The sequence below is a fragment of the Podarcis liolepis genome, assembly GCF_965112155.1.
Source record: "Podarcis liolepis genome assembly, chromosome: 7".
Classification (NCBI taxonomy): Eukaryota; Metazoa; Chordata; class Lepidosauria; order Squamata; family Lacertidae; genus Podarcis; species Podarcis liolepis.
Window position 1 is genome coordinate 71,152,360 of NC_139561.1, and position 15,409 is coordinate 71,167,768.

General features: G+C 45.5%; 1 protein-coding gene across 1 annotated transcript; it reads right to left on the reverse strand.

Moving 5' to 3' along the window:
- Positions 1 to 3,461: 3,461 nt before the first annotated feature.
- Positions 3,462 to 14,854, reverse strand: FABP3 (fatty acid binding protein 3). Its single transcript, XM_083511342.1, has 4 exons — positions 14,641 to 14,854; positions 8,537 to 8,709; positions 4,491 to 4,592; positions 3,462 to 3,772 (listed from the first exon to the last, which is right to left on the reverse strand). The coding sequence occupies exons 1-4, from the start codon at positions 14,711 to 14,713 to the stop codon at positions 3,719 to 3,721; spliced, it is 402 nt and encodes a 133-aa protein (XP_083367468.1). The 5' UTR covers positions 14,714 to 14,854; the 3' UTR covers positions 3,462 to 3,718.
- Positions 14,855 to 15,409: the final 555 nt, after the last annotated feature.

A 15,409-nucleotide genomic window follows, 5' to 3' on the forward strand; every position in this document is an offset into this window, starting at 1 on the left:
AAAAAAGAATTTTGCTCTTCACTCATGCTTCTTAAGCGAGTTTACATGGGAAGAATTGATGGAGGATCTGAACTATCCAGCCCACCAGCAGTATAATTGTAGTAGTAGTAGTAGTAGTAAAGCTAAAAAGTCTGAATGAATAAGGTGGTGTTCTGGCATTGAAAGATAACCAAATGGGCACCAATAAGGTGGCCAGTCTGCCACTGGCTTCTGGTGTGGGCACCCAGAGGACAGCCTCCAAAAATGACAGCGCATGAGCAGGGTGACATGGGAACCGTTGTGGCTTCAGGTTTCCATGGGTCCCAAGCTGTGTAGGGCTTTAAAGGTAAGCAGCAGCACTTTGAAATTACCTTTAAAAATGTACTGGCAGACACTGTACTGTACTGGCCAGATGCATTCTCAAAGATCAGCACCAGTTAATCGTTAATTAATTACGGCATTATACAATGCCTCTTATTCTCTTTCTCTGCCCCACCCTCTGAGCATGAGGTTGTTCTAAAGGGCTGTCAAGAGTTTCTTAAGGAGTTTTGCAGACTCCTTAAGCGATGATGATCTGATGATCGGAAGATTTTTAAGCCCTGCCTTTCAAAGGAGCACATGAATTAACACATTCCTGACCACTTCTCTATCACTGACAGAATGGAAATTCACAGTAAATCATTTAATAATAAGTTTTTAAAAACCAGTTTTAAAAAAGCTAGGATTTCCAAGAAGCTGGATTCAATCCCAGACATACTACCTGGCCAGTCCTGATATGCGTGTTCCATGCCAGCTGCAAACATGTCTGAGATGGGTGCTTTTAGAAAGTAACAGCTAAAACCATCTACTAGCCATGTGCTTTTAAAAAGGGAAAATAGCATCATACTTGATTCTCAATTATAAGTTCATTGATATGCAAATAAATTTTACTTTTTGGTCAGCATCTTCAGTGTCCGAAACAGCTGGGTTCTGATTCTTTACTGGCATCCTTCAGTAGTAACACCTGCTGCAAGGCATAGGTCTTATGGACTGCAGCATAATCTCCAATGCAAGACCACAGCTGGTGTGTTTTAAAGCAGAATGTATACTCCACATGCATGAGGTTGAGTTGACATTATTTTAGGTGTAGTTACAATTCTCTAGTCTGCAATATTTATATTTTAATTTGTGGATGTTCTACTTTCTACTTTCTAAAAATTGGGACTCTAGTAATTAAAAATCTGGGTTTCTTTTCCTTCTGATTTCTGAGCTTTTGCTCCCGTTGCTGTACTCCCAACCAATATAAATGGGAAAAACCATTTAAGGATTCTTAATACATGTTCAGATGGCCCCACACCAAGGCATTGGTTTGTAGCCTTCAGTACCACAACAGTGCATTCTGACATAGTGAGCTTATCTTCTTTCAATAAATGTCTATATGATCTCACTATATTGTACTTTGTGTATTTTTTATGTTGAACTAAGACACTATCGGAAGTCATTTTGTGACCAGCACCCACAGACCTTTCTCAAATATGGGCCTATTGTCCCCCAAATGGTTGGTAATTCCGATTCTAAAAGATCCTGAAACCAAACATTGTAAGCAACGTAAACTGTGTTTTGCAAGCAGCATCCTCATGTCTTTGTTGCCTGTATTTCTCAAAGCATAACATGTAAAATAATGTCAGAGTACGTTTGACTAGCCTTATAAGGGGGGGGGGGCAGTGGAAATCACACAACAGATTTTTAAATGAAAACCACACTTTAATATTAGGAAACTTTAATATTAGGCATCCACAACTCCAGACAAACCTGTTTAGATCAGGTTACCTTAACTGAAGAGAAACACCAGGAAAATGCCCTCCTATTTTAAAGTCACTGAAACATCTTTGCTTTGTTTGAAGCTTGGATAATGACTTGCATAGTTCAGCCAAGAGAGCTTCCTTATCAAATTGCTTGAAGGCGAGTGTGACAGACAGGCCGCAGATCTGCCTTGTGACCCAGCAACCAGTTGGTGCTGACATACAGATCAGCTAATCAGAGAGGGAAATTAACCATCAAATAGGGATGGGGAGTGTCCAACAGCAAACAGGCAGGGATTGTATGTGGGTTAGACAGGGACCTAGGTATGGAGTCAGGGACTTTGTATAGGCAGAAGGGGTCTCTGGCTATCTTAAGTGGGGTCTCACAGTGTTTATCTGCTAGAGGAAGCTAATAGCACATCTGTAAGTGGGCAGACAAGGTTCAGTCTAGCTGAGGGGGAAGGCTGAGATCATAGGAAGGGGCTGGAAGGTTTTATAGTGTAGAAGAATAGCCATCCTACAAAGAAAAAAATTATCTGACAGCTTGAAAGTGTTGCATTCAGATATTTAATACAGTATCTCTGTATCTGCTTGAAACAAAGTATTGCACCTTGCAGTGGTAAACCATCAAGTGTAAACAAAGTTTCTGCTTTGTTTTAGAAGAACCTCATTCTTAACTTTGGTCTTTTGGGTGAAGGGATTAATTGGTCCATATTCCCTTACACTCAGTTTTAACCTGGCCAGCAAAAATCTCACCACAGTCAATCCAATAGCTGGGTCTTAAGACGCCACAATGCAAGACACCTTTAGGTCCTGTGGCTCCTTAATACGATACTCATCTGACAAATCAGCTTGGCTTTGTAAAACAATAGACTGTCAAGGTTTAGTCTGTATGCAACACGCTTGAACCGCAGGACTGATTCTGCAGCTCTGTAACACAATTGCCATCCGGCCAGCAGGCAAGGGTGAGGCTATAGTAACAGCGAGTACCTGTAATCATACCAATTAATTTAATTAGACCAGATAATGCTAGGGCTCTGATCTGTTTAACCACCTTAAACATCCATTTTGATGGTTGGCAGAGGAGGAGGAATGCATTTTCAATAAAATGAACTAGGGTTGGGGAACATTGGGATCAAGCTGTGACATTCCAGATCTACAGTGGTACCTCGGGTTAAGAACTTAATTTGTTCTGGAGGTCCGTTCTTAACCTGAAACTGTTCTTAACCTGAAGCACCACTTTAGCTAATGGGGACTCCCGCTGCTGCCATCGCACAATTTCTGTTCTCATCCTGAAGCAAAGACCTGAGGTACTATTTCTGGGTTAGCGGAGTCTGTAACCTGAAGTGTATGTAACCTGAGGTACTACTGCATCTGTTTAGCCCTTGGGATTCTCCACAAGCCACACCCCTCACCAGACCTGGCTCCACCCCTCCTGCAGTGTTCAACTATGACCATGTCTCTGTTTGCATTGTGCGAGTTGTGTGTGTAGAAATGTTGCTGCTGGAATGCAGCCTACTGTTAGGAGTCTGTGCCTCTGGCCCAGCTCATCACTACCACATGGCTCCCTAAAGGTTGCTTGTGAAGAAATGTGGCCCCTGGGCTGAAAAGCCCTCCCCCCCCCACACACAAATGGAATGATTTATTAGTCATAATCCCAGTTATGTCATCAAGGGTGAGCAGAGACCCAGCCAGACACCATTACACAACTATTTCAGTTTATTACTTCCACATAGCTTATTTCTGCCTCGCCCACTTCTTAGGTATTTAAAAAAAAAGCAATGAAAGAAAAGAAAACCCCAAAGATCAGGGTGAGAGAGTTCAAGTTGCATACTGAACAGATTCAAAAAGGTTCAACAACTATACAAAAAACACTTGTGGGGAGGAAGGGAATCACAAAGGCAATTTGGCAACAAGTTTGGCATTGGATGACTTGGCAAGAGAACAGGTACAGGCTCTTATTCCGCTTTTTGATAGGTACGGGTGCAGACCACGGTGCCCATCGTCAGAGTCTGAAAGAGAAGAAAAGGTAAGCAAGTCTTAGCCCCAAAAACCCTGTGACCCCCCAGGAGGCCTGTTATAGACTGTATAATGACTTAGTCTTGGGGCATTACTTACAAAACCATAAGGGTGGGCTAATATCTAATGTATATTTTGGAAAGAGGTTTGACTGTCTATTCTCCATAGGTTTGGCTGCCTCTTGAAATATCATTGCCAAACATGGCAGAAGGGTTTCCAGGCTGGGTGCTGAAGGCTTTGTCACCATATTGGTGACACCATCTTGAATCAAGATGGCGGACCAGGAAGGGACTTTAGTTTGACAAATTTTTTTGCATAGGCTTGGCTCTTGAGATATCATTGCCAAACTTGGCACGAGGGTTCCCAGGGTGGGGCAGTGCCTCCACCGACAAGGATTGTATGTACTTGTCTAAAGCACAAATTTGAAAAAGAACAACAACCCTGCAGCCTCATTAAGTGGGCACCTCTTGCGGTTGATCAAAATGTTTCTAATTGATATAGCTAGCCAACCATTAAATTGCAGAGGCAGCCAGAGCAAAGAGTTACTTGCTTGTTTTTTACCAGGCACATTTTCATGTGACCAGGGGTGGGGTGGGGTTGGAGGCAGGTTAAATAGTTTCCAGGAGTGATTTCCTTCCCTTGCAGTTTTCTCTTCAAATTTTTAACTTGCCCATGTAGGCCACAGGTAAAGAGCAGCGTACTTTGGCTTACCAAAATCAACTTTCCGTCCTTCAGTTCTCGGACTAGCGAGGTCTCCTTTCCATCCCATTTCTGCACATGAAGGAGCTTCCCTCCATCTAGTGTCACAAGGGACTGAAAGAAAGAAATCAAATCAAGCTCGTTAGAGAACCGCAGAATTGTGGTTTGTAACAGAAAAGAATTTTGAGTTCCACAAGCGCAACACAGAGAGACTACAGAGGAGGAAGCCAGACAGACAGTTTCATCCCTTGGGTGGGTTGTAAGCAAGGCCCCATCTGCACTATGGATTTAAGGCAGCATCAACCCACTTTAAACAGCCATGGCTTCCTCCAAAAAATCTGGGAGCTTTGTTAAGGATGCTGAGAGTTGTTAGGAAGCCCCTATTCCTGTCCCAGAGCTGCAATTTCTAGAGTGGTTGAATCATTTCCCCCAGGAAACCTTGGGAAGTGTAGCTCTGAGGAAGAACAGGGGTCTCTTAACAATGCTCCACATCTTTGTACCCATTACTTGGCCAAAGAACCACAGTGAAAAATAAAATAATAATTATAGTTTCCCCAGCCACTCTGGGAGGCTTCCAACAAAATATTAAAATACAATAGTCTGTTAAACATTAAAAGCTTCCCTAAACAGGGCTGCCTTCAGATGTCTTCTAAAAGTCTGGTAGTTGTTTTTCTCTGGCATCTGGTGGGAGGGCGTTCCACAGGGCGGGCGCCACCACCAAGAAGACCCTCTGCTGGTTCCCTGTAACTTGGCTTCTTACAGCAAGGGAACTGCTAGAAGACCCTCAGCGCCCGGGCAGAACAATGGGGGTGGAGGCGCTCCTTCAGATAAGTGTGGATTTTGAAGGATGACTGGGCCTTTCAGTTCCCATATTGTTTCAGAAGGTTTAAGTTAGGCAAGTTCCCCTTTAAATGTGAACTGAATCATATCCCCCACCCTTATATGTGCCCCACGTGGGAGCCAGTGAGGCTGCCAGCTGCTGTAAGCCTATCCTATTGTTAACCTTCAGGCTCAGGTCATCTGTGCAGAGTGCCCTGCAACTCCTGTGAAGCTCTAAAGCAGAACCTCTCGCAGGCCATACATGTTGTTTTAACATCTTGTCCTCTGGCTGCCTGCCAGCCAAAATCATTTGCTTCGAAGGTCAAACATGCAGCTTGCCAGTAATTCACACATGCTTGCTTCCTATGGAATGCAAATGAGATATTTCCATTGCCTCCCGCCCATTACGTTTTGCTTGACAAGTGTCTGTACACCACTTAAAACAATATTTTTAGTCAATTAAGTCATTTGGCTTTTTCCTTTAAGCAAGGGTAACTGAAACTGCACACCAGCAATACAAGCACCTTTTTGAGAATAAGGAAAAGCACTGGAAGAATTTACTTTCACCACTTGGAACAAAAAACCCTTCTTTCCCCATCACATTAACATACCAGGGCAAAAATGGATCTAAAATACAAGCTCGTGGGCCTTTCAAACTTCAATTAAAATCAGTTTCAGCTCACAACCCTAGTTTTTAAAATATGTTGTGGCATCATCACCAGCTGCTCTCACCAGTAACAGAGATCCTGCAGTGAGTCATGGCTATGTGATTATTGAAAAGAAGAATTGTTTTAATACGCTCTAACCTACTTTTTTATTTTAAACCCCACCCACCCCTGGCAAGGCTTCAGAGCTGCAGGCTGTGTCATTTGAAGGTAGAAACCAGTAGCACAGCTTCTTTTGACAGACAATAAATATCAACGTCACAGCAACGGAATTGGTTTGTTCAGGATCTGATAACAAGTAAGAGAAAACCACTTCGATGAATAGGAATCCAGTATACAAACTTAAGGTTGTTAATCAGTGCAAACCTCTGCTGGTTTACTCAAAAATAAGACTTGCTGAGTTCAGCATGGCCTGCTCTAGAGTAAGCATGCACCTGCCCAGCTTTTGTTACAGGTTCCACTTGTTCCAAATTGATATCAAATCTAACTCTGCTCCGAGACCGGAATAACCTAACACTCAGTACTTTTTTTACTGAAGTTGTTTCAGCAAGTGCCACACTTTTTACAACAACAAAAAGAGGTGCCGCTACTGTGTACTCTTGAGTGTCCCCTTAAAAAAGCACTGCTAACACTTAAAGAAAACCCCAGCACTTATAGAAAAACAGGTAAGCTCGGGTCTGGTCAGATGCAATGATGGGTGTGACTAGGTACCTAAAGGACTCTGGTCACAAGCCCATGGCACAATTTTGAATGAATGTAGAGAAGACTTCTAGGCAAGTAAAGAGACTGGGTGAATGGGATCTCGCCAGCTTTGCACTTTGCAGCAAGCCCAGCAGCTCTGCAAGCAAAGGGTGAAAATAAGGGGGAGAAGGAGTAGGAGAGTTTGGGGGGTGGCAGCACAAATGACCAAGGGCTCAGGTACCCTGGGCTACTCCCAAACAAAGCCCTTTCCGTATGGACCATAAAGCAGAGTCTTCATAGTGAAACAGACCAGCCTGATTAATGACAATTAATAATAATAAATTTTATTTATACCCCGCCCTTCCAGCCAGAGCCAGGCTCAGGGCGGCTAACATCAGTAAAATTACAGTAAAAACATAATAGGGGAAAAAACCCAATTTAAAATACAGGTTAAAATGCAATTTAAAATGCAGCCTCATTTTAAAAGTAGCCCATAGATCAAAACCATGAGGGAGACATAAGGGTCAGACTGAGTCCAAACCAAAGGCCAGGTGGAACAGCTCTGTCTTGCAGGCCCTGCGGAAAGATGTCAAGTCCTGCAGGGCCCTAGTCTCTTGTGACAGAGTGTTCCACCAAGTCGGGGCCAGTACTGAAAAGGCCCTGGCCCTAGTTGAGACCAACCTAACCACCTTGTGACCTGTGACCTCCAGAATGTTGTCATTTGTGGACCTTAAGGTCCTCTGCAGGGCATACCAGGAGAGGCTGTCCTGTAGAATTGAGCACCTACTCCAAGCTTAGGGAACCTTTGGTCCTGCAGAGGTTGCTGAACTACAACTTCCATTATTCCTGGCTTTTGGTCATTCTGGGCTGACAGAAGCTGTAGTTCAGCAACAAGCAGAGGGCCAAATGTTCCCATTTCCTGACCTTCTGCATTCTCTCTCCCAGGCCCTCCTCATCACTTTATGTTTCTGCAGCACCTCGGCATTTCTCCCCAAGTTAAGAACAGAAGGAAAGCCCTATGGGATCAGGCCAAAGGTCCAGCTTGCCCAGCATCCTGTTCTCAGAGTGGGCAACCAGGTGCTCACAGGAAGCCTGCAAGCAGGACAGCAGCACAACAGAAATTCTCCCCACTGGTGATTCCCAACCAAGTGGCAGGACATAGGCATTGTGGCCAGTGTGAGACTTAATCTCCACTGATTTGGTTCCGTCCTGGCATCTCGAGAGACAAGGATCAGGCAGTGGTGGCTGGTGTTCATTTGGAATGGTAGGGTGGAAGGCAGAGTCAATGACAAGCAGAATCAATTAATTCTGGTTTTTCCCCATCCCCTGCTGAGTTTTATTTTATTTTTTTAACTATCAATTCTCTATTGATTAAACAATTTGCATGTCTATACAAACATTATGTACTATCTCTTAGGTAAAAAATAGAGAAAATTATATAAAATAGAAAATTTATTAAGAAATAAAGAAGTAACAAAGATAAGAAACAAAGAAATCAAAATAAAAAAGCGATTTACATAGTAAAAGTACTCATCAGCACAATCCTTCCTGCTGAGCTATACAAGGGCAACTAAGGACTAAGGGACTAAGGAGCAGGAAGAAAGCAAACAGTGCTACCCCTTTGAACTGGATGCAAGTAAGAAGGCAAGCAGGTGAGGGCTGGCTGAGGCCAGACCCAGGGTGGTGTGGTAGTGCCCCATTTGCCCTAAATAGACCAGCCTGGACTGCCAGCAGCTGACAACATGGCCAGTCAAACTAGACAGTCATGGGCTAAATAGACAAATCAGTCTGATCGGCTATAAAACATCTTCTGTATTCTTGTCTAACCCTTTTGTAGCTCCTGATGGGACCTAGCAAGGGTTGCAATCACAATCTTGACAGCCAGAACTCTACCTTGACATGTCTGTCATCTGCGGTCGTCTCATCAAATTCTTCTCCTATTGTGAATTTGATCTCCGTGCTCTTGAAAGTGCTCTGGGTCTTGAGGGTGATCTTGTTGCCGTCAACCTCAATAATGGTGGTTGGTTTGGTCAGGTTTGCCATCTGCCTTGTGGCAAAGCCCACACCTGCAGGAAAAGGAGAGGTTAAAGGGGGGTGGGTGGGAATTAGCAGCCTAGAAGCTTGGAAGTCAGTGTGCCATAATAATCACAGTGTTGATGGGATGCTGGTATGAAAAGCAGATTTGTTAAAACAGAAGAAAGCTAATGAAGGATTAAAAAGAAGGTGGAGGTGTGGGAATCTTTGACCTTCCAGATGTTGCTGAACCACAACTCCCATCATTGCTGGCCATTAGCTATCCTCACTAGGGTTGATGCAACATCTGAAGGGCCCAAGCTTCCCCCATACCTTCTCGAGAGAGCTGCTTGCAAAACTGCTCGGTTAAACACATACACACCAGAACACAATAACCCAACACCCAGCCACACCACCAAAAAGAACAAAGGCTTATTCATCAAAATGAAATCAGTTGCACTGAAGGTGGAGCAAGCGAGTCCTTCTTGACTTACTGAGATAGAGAAATCAGGGCTCCATCACCAGTCCTTGTAGCGAGTGTTCTTTCTGGCATTCAGCCATGTAGTGGAGAGGACTCCTAAGAGACCCACATGTTTGTATACGATAAGCTGCAAAGGAGAGCTCTCCAGGCAGGATTTAGCAGTGTGGCAAGACTCTTACCATTTGCATTCCTTTGGGGGTGGACCTCTCCTCATTTAGCTGCTAATCTGATTGGATTCGTACCCTTGCTGGCAACTGCAATGGAAAGGAACGGCTTCGTTGTGCTCCCACCAGAGCACCCATTCTTCCATATGCATTGCACCCTATGACCAGCAAACCTTACACACCCACCCCCCAGATCTGCAACTAGTGTGTTGCGTAGTGTATAGCGTGTCAGACTAGGACTGGAGCAGACCCAGGTTCAAATTCCTGTTCTGCCTTGAGGCTCACTGCATGACCTTGGACCAGTGGCATTCACCAAGCCTTGCACACCTCGCAGGGGTGCTGGGAGGCGCAAAATGGGGAGCCCCTTGAAGAAAAGGTGGCCTAATAGATACAATTTTAAGAGGGTTACTTTGAAGATGGGGTGGGTGGTGGACCTCAACCTCCACATCTCCCAAAGGTGAGAACTGTCAAAAAATCTCAGAGTGGGTGAGTTTTTCCTTTCTGCTCCCCAGGTCAGTTCTGCTTTTAAAACCGAGATCTCTTCCATATCCTTTGTGATTGGGAAAAGGATCGTAAGCTCAGTGATAGAGCATCTGATTTGTATGCAGAAGGTACCAGGTCTGATGTCCCCATCATCCTCAGGTACAGCCAAGCATGCCCAACTTGTCTGATATCTAGCGAATGCAGAGCAAGGGCTGGGAAACTTTCCAGCTCAAGATCAGTCTGCAGAGCATGAGACTCAATCTCAGAGTTGTGGGTTCAAGACCCATGTATGGCAAAAGATTCCTGCATTGCAGGGGGCTGGACTAGATGAACCCTTGTGGCCCCTTCCAATTTTACAATTCAACATCCTCTTCTGGGCAGTCTTCCAAGGACAGCACAACATGGTGTGTGGGGCCAGAGGCCAAAGCAACAAATACAGATTTTATCTTTGTACAGAAGGATTTGGCCCCTAGTCCTGGGTTTCACCACCTCTAAATATAGAGAATACTGAGCAAGATAGGCCAATGGTGTGCAACCTGTTACAAGATTATGTTGTAGGTTCCTGTGATTAACAGAAGGGTCAGAAGCGCAGGGGTGTAGAACATGCTGGTTTCTTGTAGAAAACCCCAACTGCTGGGGTCTCCAGCTAAAAAGGATTCCAGTTAGCAGACAATGTTGAAAGCATTTGCTGAGATCCTGGATTGCTATTGTCAGTTAAACAAATGCCCTTAGTTCCTCCAAACATGTCACAATGTCTACTAGGGCCTTCGAGTGTCCTTGGAGGAGGAAAATAATCTTGCCCAGAGTGCAATAAGGTATGCTAGTATTCCAAGAAGGAAGATAAGCACCATGGGAACTGACCTTCCCTGGAATATTCCACCACCACCACCCCCTCTCTCAGAAAATAAGCAAGTCTCTTAACTCCTTTACTTATTGAGAGATACGACAGAAAGCATGCAGGCAGGATTCTGCCCAATTTCTCATTAAGGTAGAAACTTGGCCACACTCCTTAAAACACTGTTATAGGACTTGTAACACTCATGGCTTCCCTCAGAGAATCCTGGGATTTTTGTTAAGGGTTCTGAGAGTTGCTCCATTCTCCTCCCAGAGCTACGATTCTCCAAGTGGTTTAACAATCAATCCCTCTTCCCAGACAACTCTGAAAAATACGGCTCTGTGAGGGGAATGGTAGTTGCCTAACAACTCTCAGCACCCTTAAACTACAGTTCCCAGGATTCTTTGAGGGAAGCCACAACTGTTTAAAGTGGCAGCATAGTACAGTATTTTAAACATATGGCGTCATGTGAACCTAATCTCATCTTCCAATTTCCTGGCCAAAGAGTGTACAGGGCCAAAAGGTACTTTGCCCTCATCTGCAATTTCTTTCAAATTTTTGGTATTTCAAATTTTTAATCAGCATATTTATGATGCCACCCGAAATTAGGCCCCGCCTGTTCTGTACTGATTTGCCACTCTTAGACAATCTCCCAGCAACTTTTCCCAGTCCCAACAAGCACACAAGAAGATTCCACAGAGCCTCCAACATTTTCCAGCTGAAAAAAGGCACATAACACCCCAGCCATCAAACCACAGACCACCACCTGAGCCTCTTCATGCCATAGCTCTGTGGAAGAGTCTATTTCACCTGCTGTGTTCTTTAACCCTGCCATAGCCTCATATCCCATCAGTCTGAAATATGTTTGTTTTTGGAGTTTAAAGGAGTAATAGAAGTGGGTCCTGCAACAAAGTGTTGCAGCATATTCCCCCTCCTAATAGAAGTGCTCGTCAGAAGATTCCAGCCACCCAATATTCTCTCTAAGTAGATAATTGCACTCTCCTCCCTTTTTCCCTTCTCTCTTTTTGAGCTGTCCTCCTACATTTCTTTTTTTTTAAAAAAATCTTTATTAAACATTCAACACATATTTACACAACAATTTGCCATGTTACAATTTATGCACGAACAATACACAACAAAAATAAAAATAAAAATAAAGAAAAAGTAAGATAAAATAAACTTCCGATTGTTCTCAAAAAACTAAGTCTCATAATTATTTTTTACACAGTATCATATTACACTTTGTTTCCTTAATTTCCTTCAGAGAAATATTCTTTAGTTTGTTGTTATACATTACAAGAATCATTTAAGGTCTGCCAGGAGGTTTTTGCTATTAGAATAAATTTTCAAATATTCTTTAAATACTATCCATTCTTTATTCACCTTCTGCATTGAGTACCCTCTAACTCTCCCCATCATTATTGCCAATTGGATGTAGTCTGTCATTTTTACCTGCCATTCTGACTTTGTAGGTGTCTTTTCACTCTTCCAATTCATTGCAACCAGAATCCTGGCAGTAGATGTTGTGTACATAAAAAATGGTCTTCTTTCTTGATTTCAGTTGACATAATCCCTAATAAAAAGGCCTCTGGCCTTCTTTGTGAATGGGAATTTGAATATCTTTTTTCACTCATTATATACAATACGCCCAAACTCTTTGAATTTTTTCACTTTTTTATTTTCCCCTACATTCCATGGCTACTGAGCATGCTCAGTACTCATGGAGCCTTGGGGGGGGGAGGGGTTCCCCTTCAGGAGTCTCTCCACATATGCTGATACCTCCTGCTTGTGTCTTAAATGGGTTTTGTTTTTCAGTTTTTTTGGTACCAGTCCAGCAGCCCTCACTACCCAAGTTTGCAGAGGGAGAAATCGGAAGGGGGAGGAGGAAGAGTCCTTCAGTCATGATAAGCAGCTCCAAGCACACCTCAAGCTTTGTGCAAAATGGCAGGCTGAGCACTGCATGGGGCTTTAGTGCAAACGCTCATGCACTTAGGTACATATGCATTACAAAGCCATGGAGTGTCTAACGAGGGCTCTGACCCCTAACTAATGACAATGGTAGCAGCTAGCACAAATGAGGCATGCCCTTCCCATAAAGAGTAGGGCCATGGATTACAATGAGGGGGGGGGTGAGTTCAGGGCTCACATATAAAAGCGAGAGAATAAAAGGCTGAACGTATTAAGAGAGCCAGTGTGGTGTAGTGGCTAGAATATCGGGCTAGGACCTGGGAGTCCAGGGTTCGAATCCCCACTGGTGACCTGGGGCCAGTCACTCACAGCACAGCCTGCTTCACAGGGTTGTTGTGAGGATAAAATGGGACGGAAAAGGAACCATTTAGGACAGCTTGAGCTCCTGGGAGGAAAATTACCATACAAATGTAATGATCGAATCGTAACGAATATGAAACTAGAGAAACAAAAGAAAATAAGTCTCCTGCTCAACTCTCCATCATTTATGCAGTGATTCTGCCTGCATTTACTTCGGAGCAAGCCTTACTTATGATGGGACTTACTCCCGAGTAAGTCACTGAGTCATTTGCTTTGCATAGGACAGGCTAAGATAGGCTTAAATCTCACCCTTTCCAGCTTGTGGCCTAAGAGAGTCCAGTGGTACCTCGGGTTACATATGCTTCAGGTTACACACGCTTCAGGTTGCAGACTCCGCTAACCCAGAAATAGTGCTTCAGGTTAAGAACTTTGCTTCAGGATGAGAACAGATATCACGCGGCGGCAGCAGGAGGCCCCATTAGCTAAAGTGGTGCTTCAGGTTAAGAACAGTTTCAGGTTAAGTACGGACCTCCGGAACGAATTAAGTACTTAACCCGAGGTACCACTGTAATAAATCTCGGACAGGCAGCTCTGCCAAGGCGCCGCAGGAGCCAAGCGGGCGGGATCTGGCCCCATTCCAACCAGCGTAAACCAATCGCCCCGCAGACGGAGAAAGGAGCGCCCTGGGCGGAGGCGGCGTGGCCTAGCGCAAATGGAAGATGCGCCGAAAGCGCAGCTGCCCCGGGCTGGCTTTCCCCGCCCTCTTCCCCAAACTTGGTTCACCGCTCTGACCTCGCCCGGTGCCTCCGGGCGCCTCTTAACCACGAGACCTTTTGTGCGTCTACTCGGAAGCAAGCGCCATTAAGCTTAGTTCTAGGCTAAGCACCATGCACGGGAGATAACACATCATACTCGAGATTCACGACTGGGCAGCTAGATCCTTTTTCTTGGCTCATTGGAACGCGCCGAGAAGCGTGCAGATTTGCTCGCTGCAGCGGCAGACGCGCGTCCCCAACCCTTTCCACACGTGGCGTTTTCCTCTCTCCTGCAAATCCAGGAAAGCCCACGCCACCTAGTACGCGCGTTCGTTCTTAAGGCGCCCCAAGGCTGCGTTTGGCTACAACAAATGGATGGCTGCAATCCCTAACCACCGCTAGCTACCGTTACCTGGGCGTAAACCCCATTGAATTCAATAGGGCGCCCCGCGGTAGACCTGGGATTATGCTGTGACGCGGGGGTTCTGCTTTCTGCACCTCCGGGCCTGGGGCTGGGGGCAGCAGAATGCAATGTACCCGAGCTACCCTACGCACCACTTGCAGCCACGGCAAGGATCCGAATTAAACGCATTTACACCCAGAAGGGATTAAGAGGGAAGGATTCTCCCGGCAGCCTAATCCGCCGCGGATCTCCTCCAGTACTACAAAACGGGAAGGTTTGAATGAAATGCCGGCCCTCCGCCCACGTGGCTGGCGGCTCAACCTCTCCAAGCGATTTCCAGATGGCTGCGGAGGAGAAAACGCCCCAGCTCGCCGGCGCCCGGCGTTACCTAACGCGTTACCGCACCGAGCGAGCTGCCCAAGCCGAGCGCATTCCAAGATGCACACCGATAACATTTCAGCCTCCCGGGTGGGCGAGTGATTGATGGTGGAAGGAAAAACCCCGCCGGCCTTCTCGGGGTTGCAGTGCCAGCAGCCTCCTAGACAATCTTTCCCACACCCCAAAACGGGAGGAAATTTAGTATCCCTGCTCTTACCGATAGCTTTCATGTATTCGTCGAAATTGGTGCTGTCGACCATGTTCCAGACGCCTGCGAAAGCCTCAGCCATGGCGAGCCTTGCCGGGAATGTTTGTGCAGAGAGGAGAGGGGCTTTCACGCAGCGCGCTTGCTGGCTTGGCGCTCTTTATATTTATATATATATATATTTTCCAGGCGCGGCCGCCGGCCTCCCTTAAATAGCTCTTGTTTCTGATCACATGGGTGGGAAAGAGCAAGTGATGGGCTGTCCGTCATACCCCGCGCCCCCACCCCTTGTAAGTGACAAGCCGGGAGATTGGAGCAGCCCGAACGAGCTACCGAGTGCTTTCGAAGCCTTTAGGAACGCCTGCCGGGTGGAGCCGCTTTTGGTGCTGCTGCTGCAAGGCAGGCTGGGATTCAACTGGTGTAGCGTCTCGACAAGACAGACTGGGATTCAACTGGTGTAGCCTCTCGGCCATCCCAGCCCCCACACAGACGCGGTCCCTGGCAGACTTTGCTGTGGCCTATCACTGGGTTTAGAAGGGTCCAGACTGATACGATAAAATAGAAGCGGCCACTGCAGCGTCTGGGTCTGTGCTTCCTTTTTAATTACTATTGCTATAATTGTCGCTGTACTGTAATTTTATGCCATCTTTCCTGCTAGGCAGACCAAATGCAAAAGGCGATGAGGCTGCTCCACCTTCAACTGGGGTTAGAAGAGGGAATTTCAGTAGGTACTGTATGAGAGGCTAATCTCTTCCACTTCTGTATGAGGAGCTGCAGTATA

Bases quoted from the DNA above. Each gene is read 5' to 3' on its own strand.
- FABP3 (XM_083511342.1), bottom strand. From the start codon at position 14,713: ATGGCTGAGGCTTTCGCAGGCGTCTGGAACATGGTCGACAGCACCAAT. The intron at 8,710-14,640 runs GTAAGAGCAGGG...CTTTTCCTGCAG, and splicing joins CGAATACATGAAAGCTATCG to GTGTGGGCTTTGCCACAAGG. The intron at 4,593-8,536 runs GTAGAGTTCTGG...TCTTTCTTTCAG, and splicing joins CAGATGACAGACATGTCAAG to TCCCTTGTGACACTAGATGG.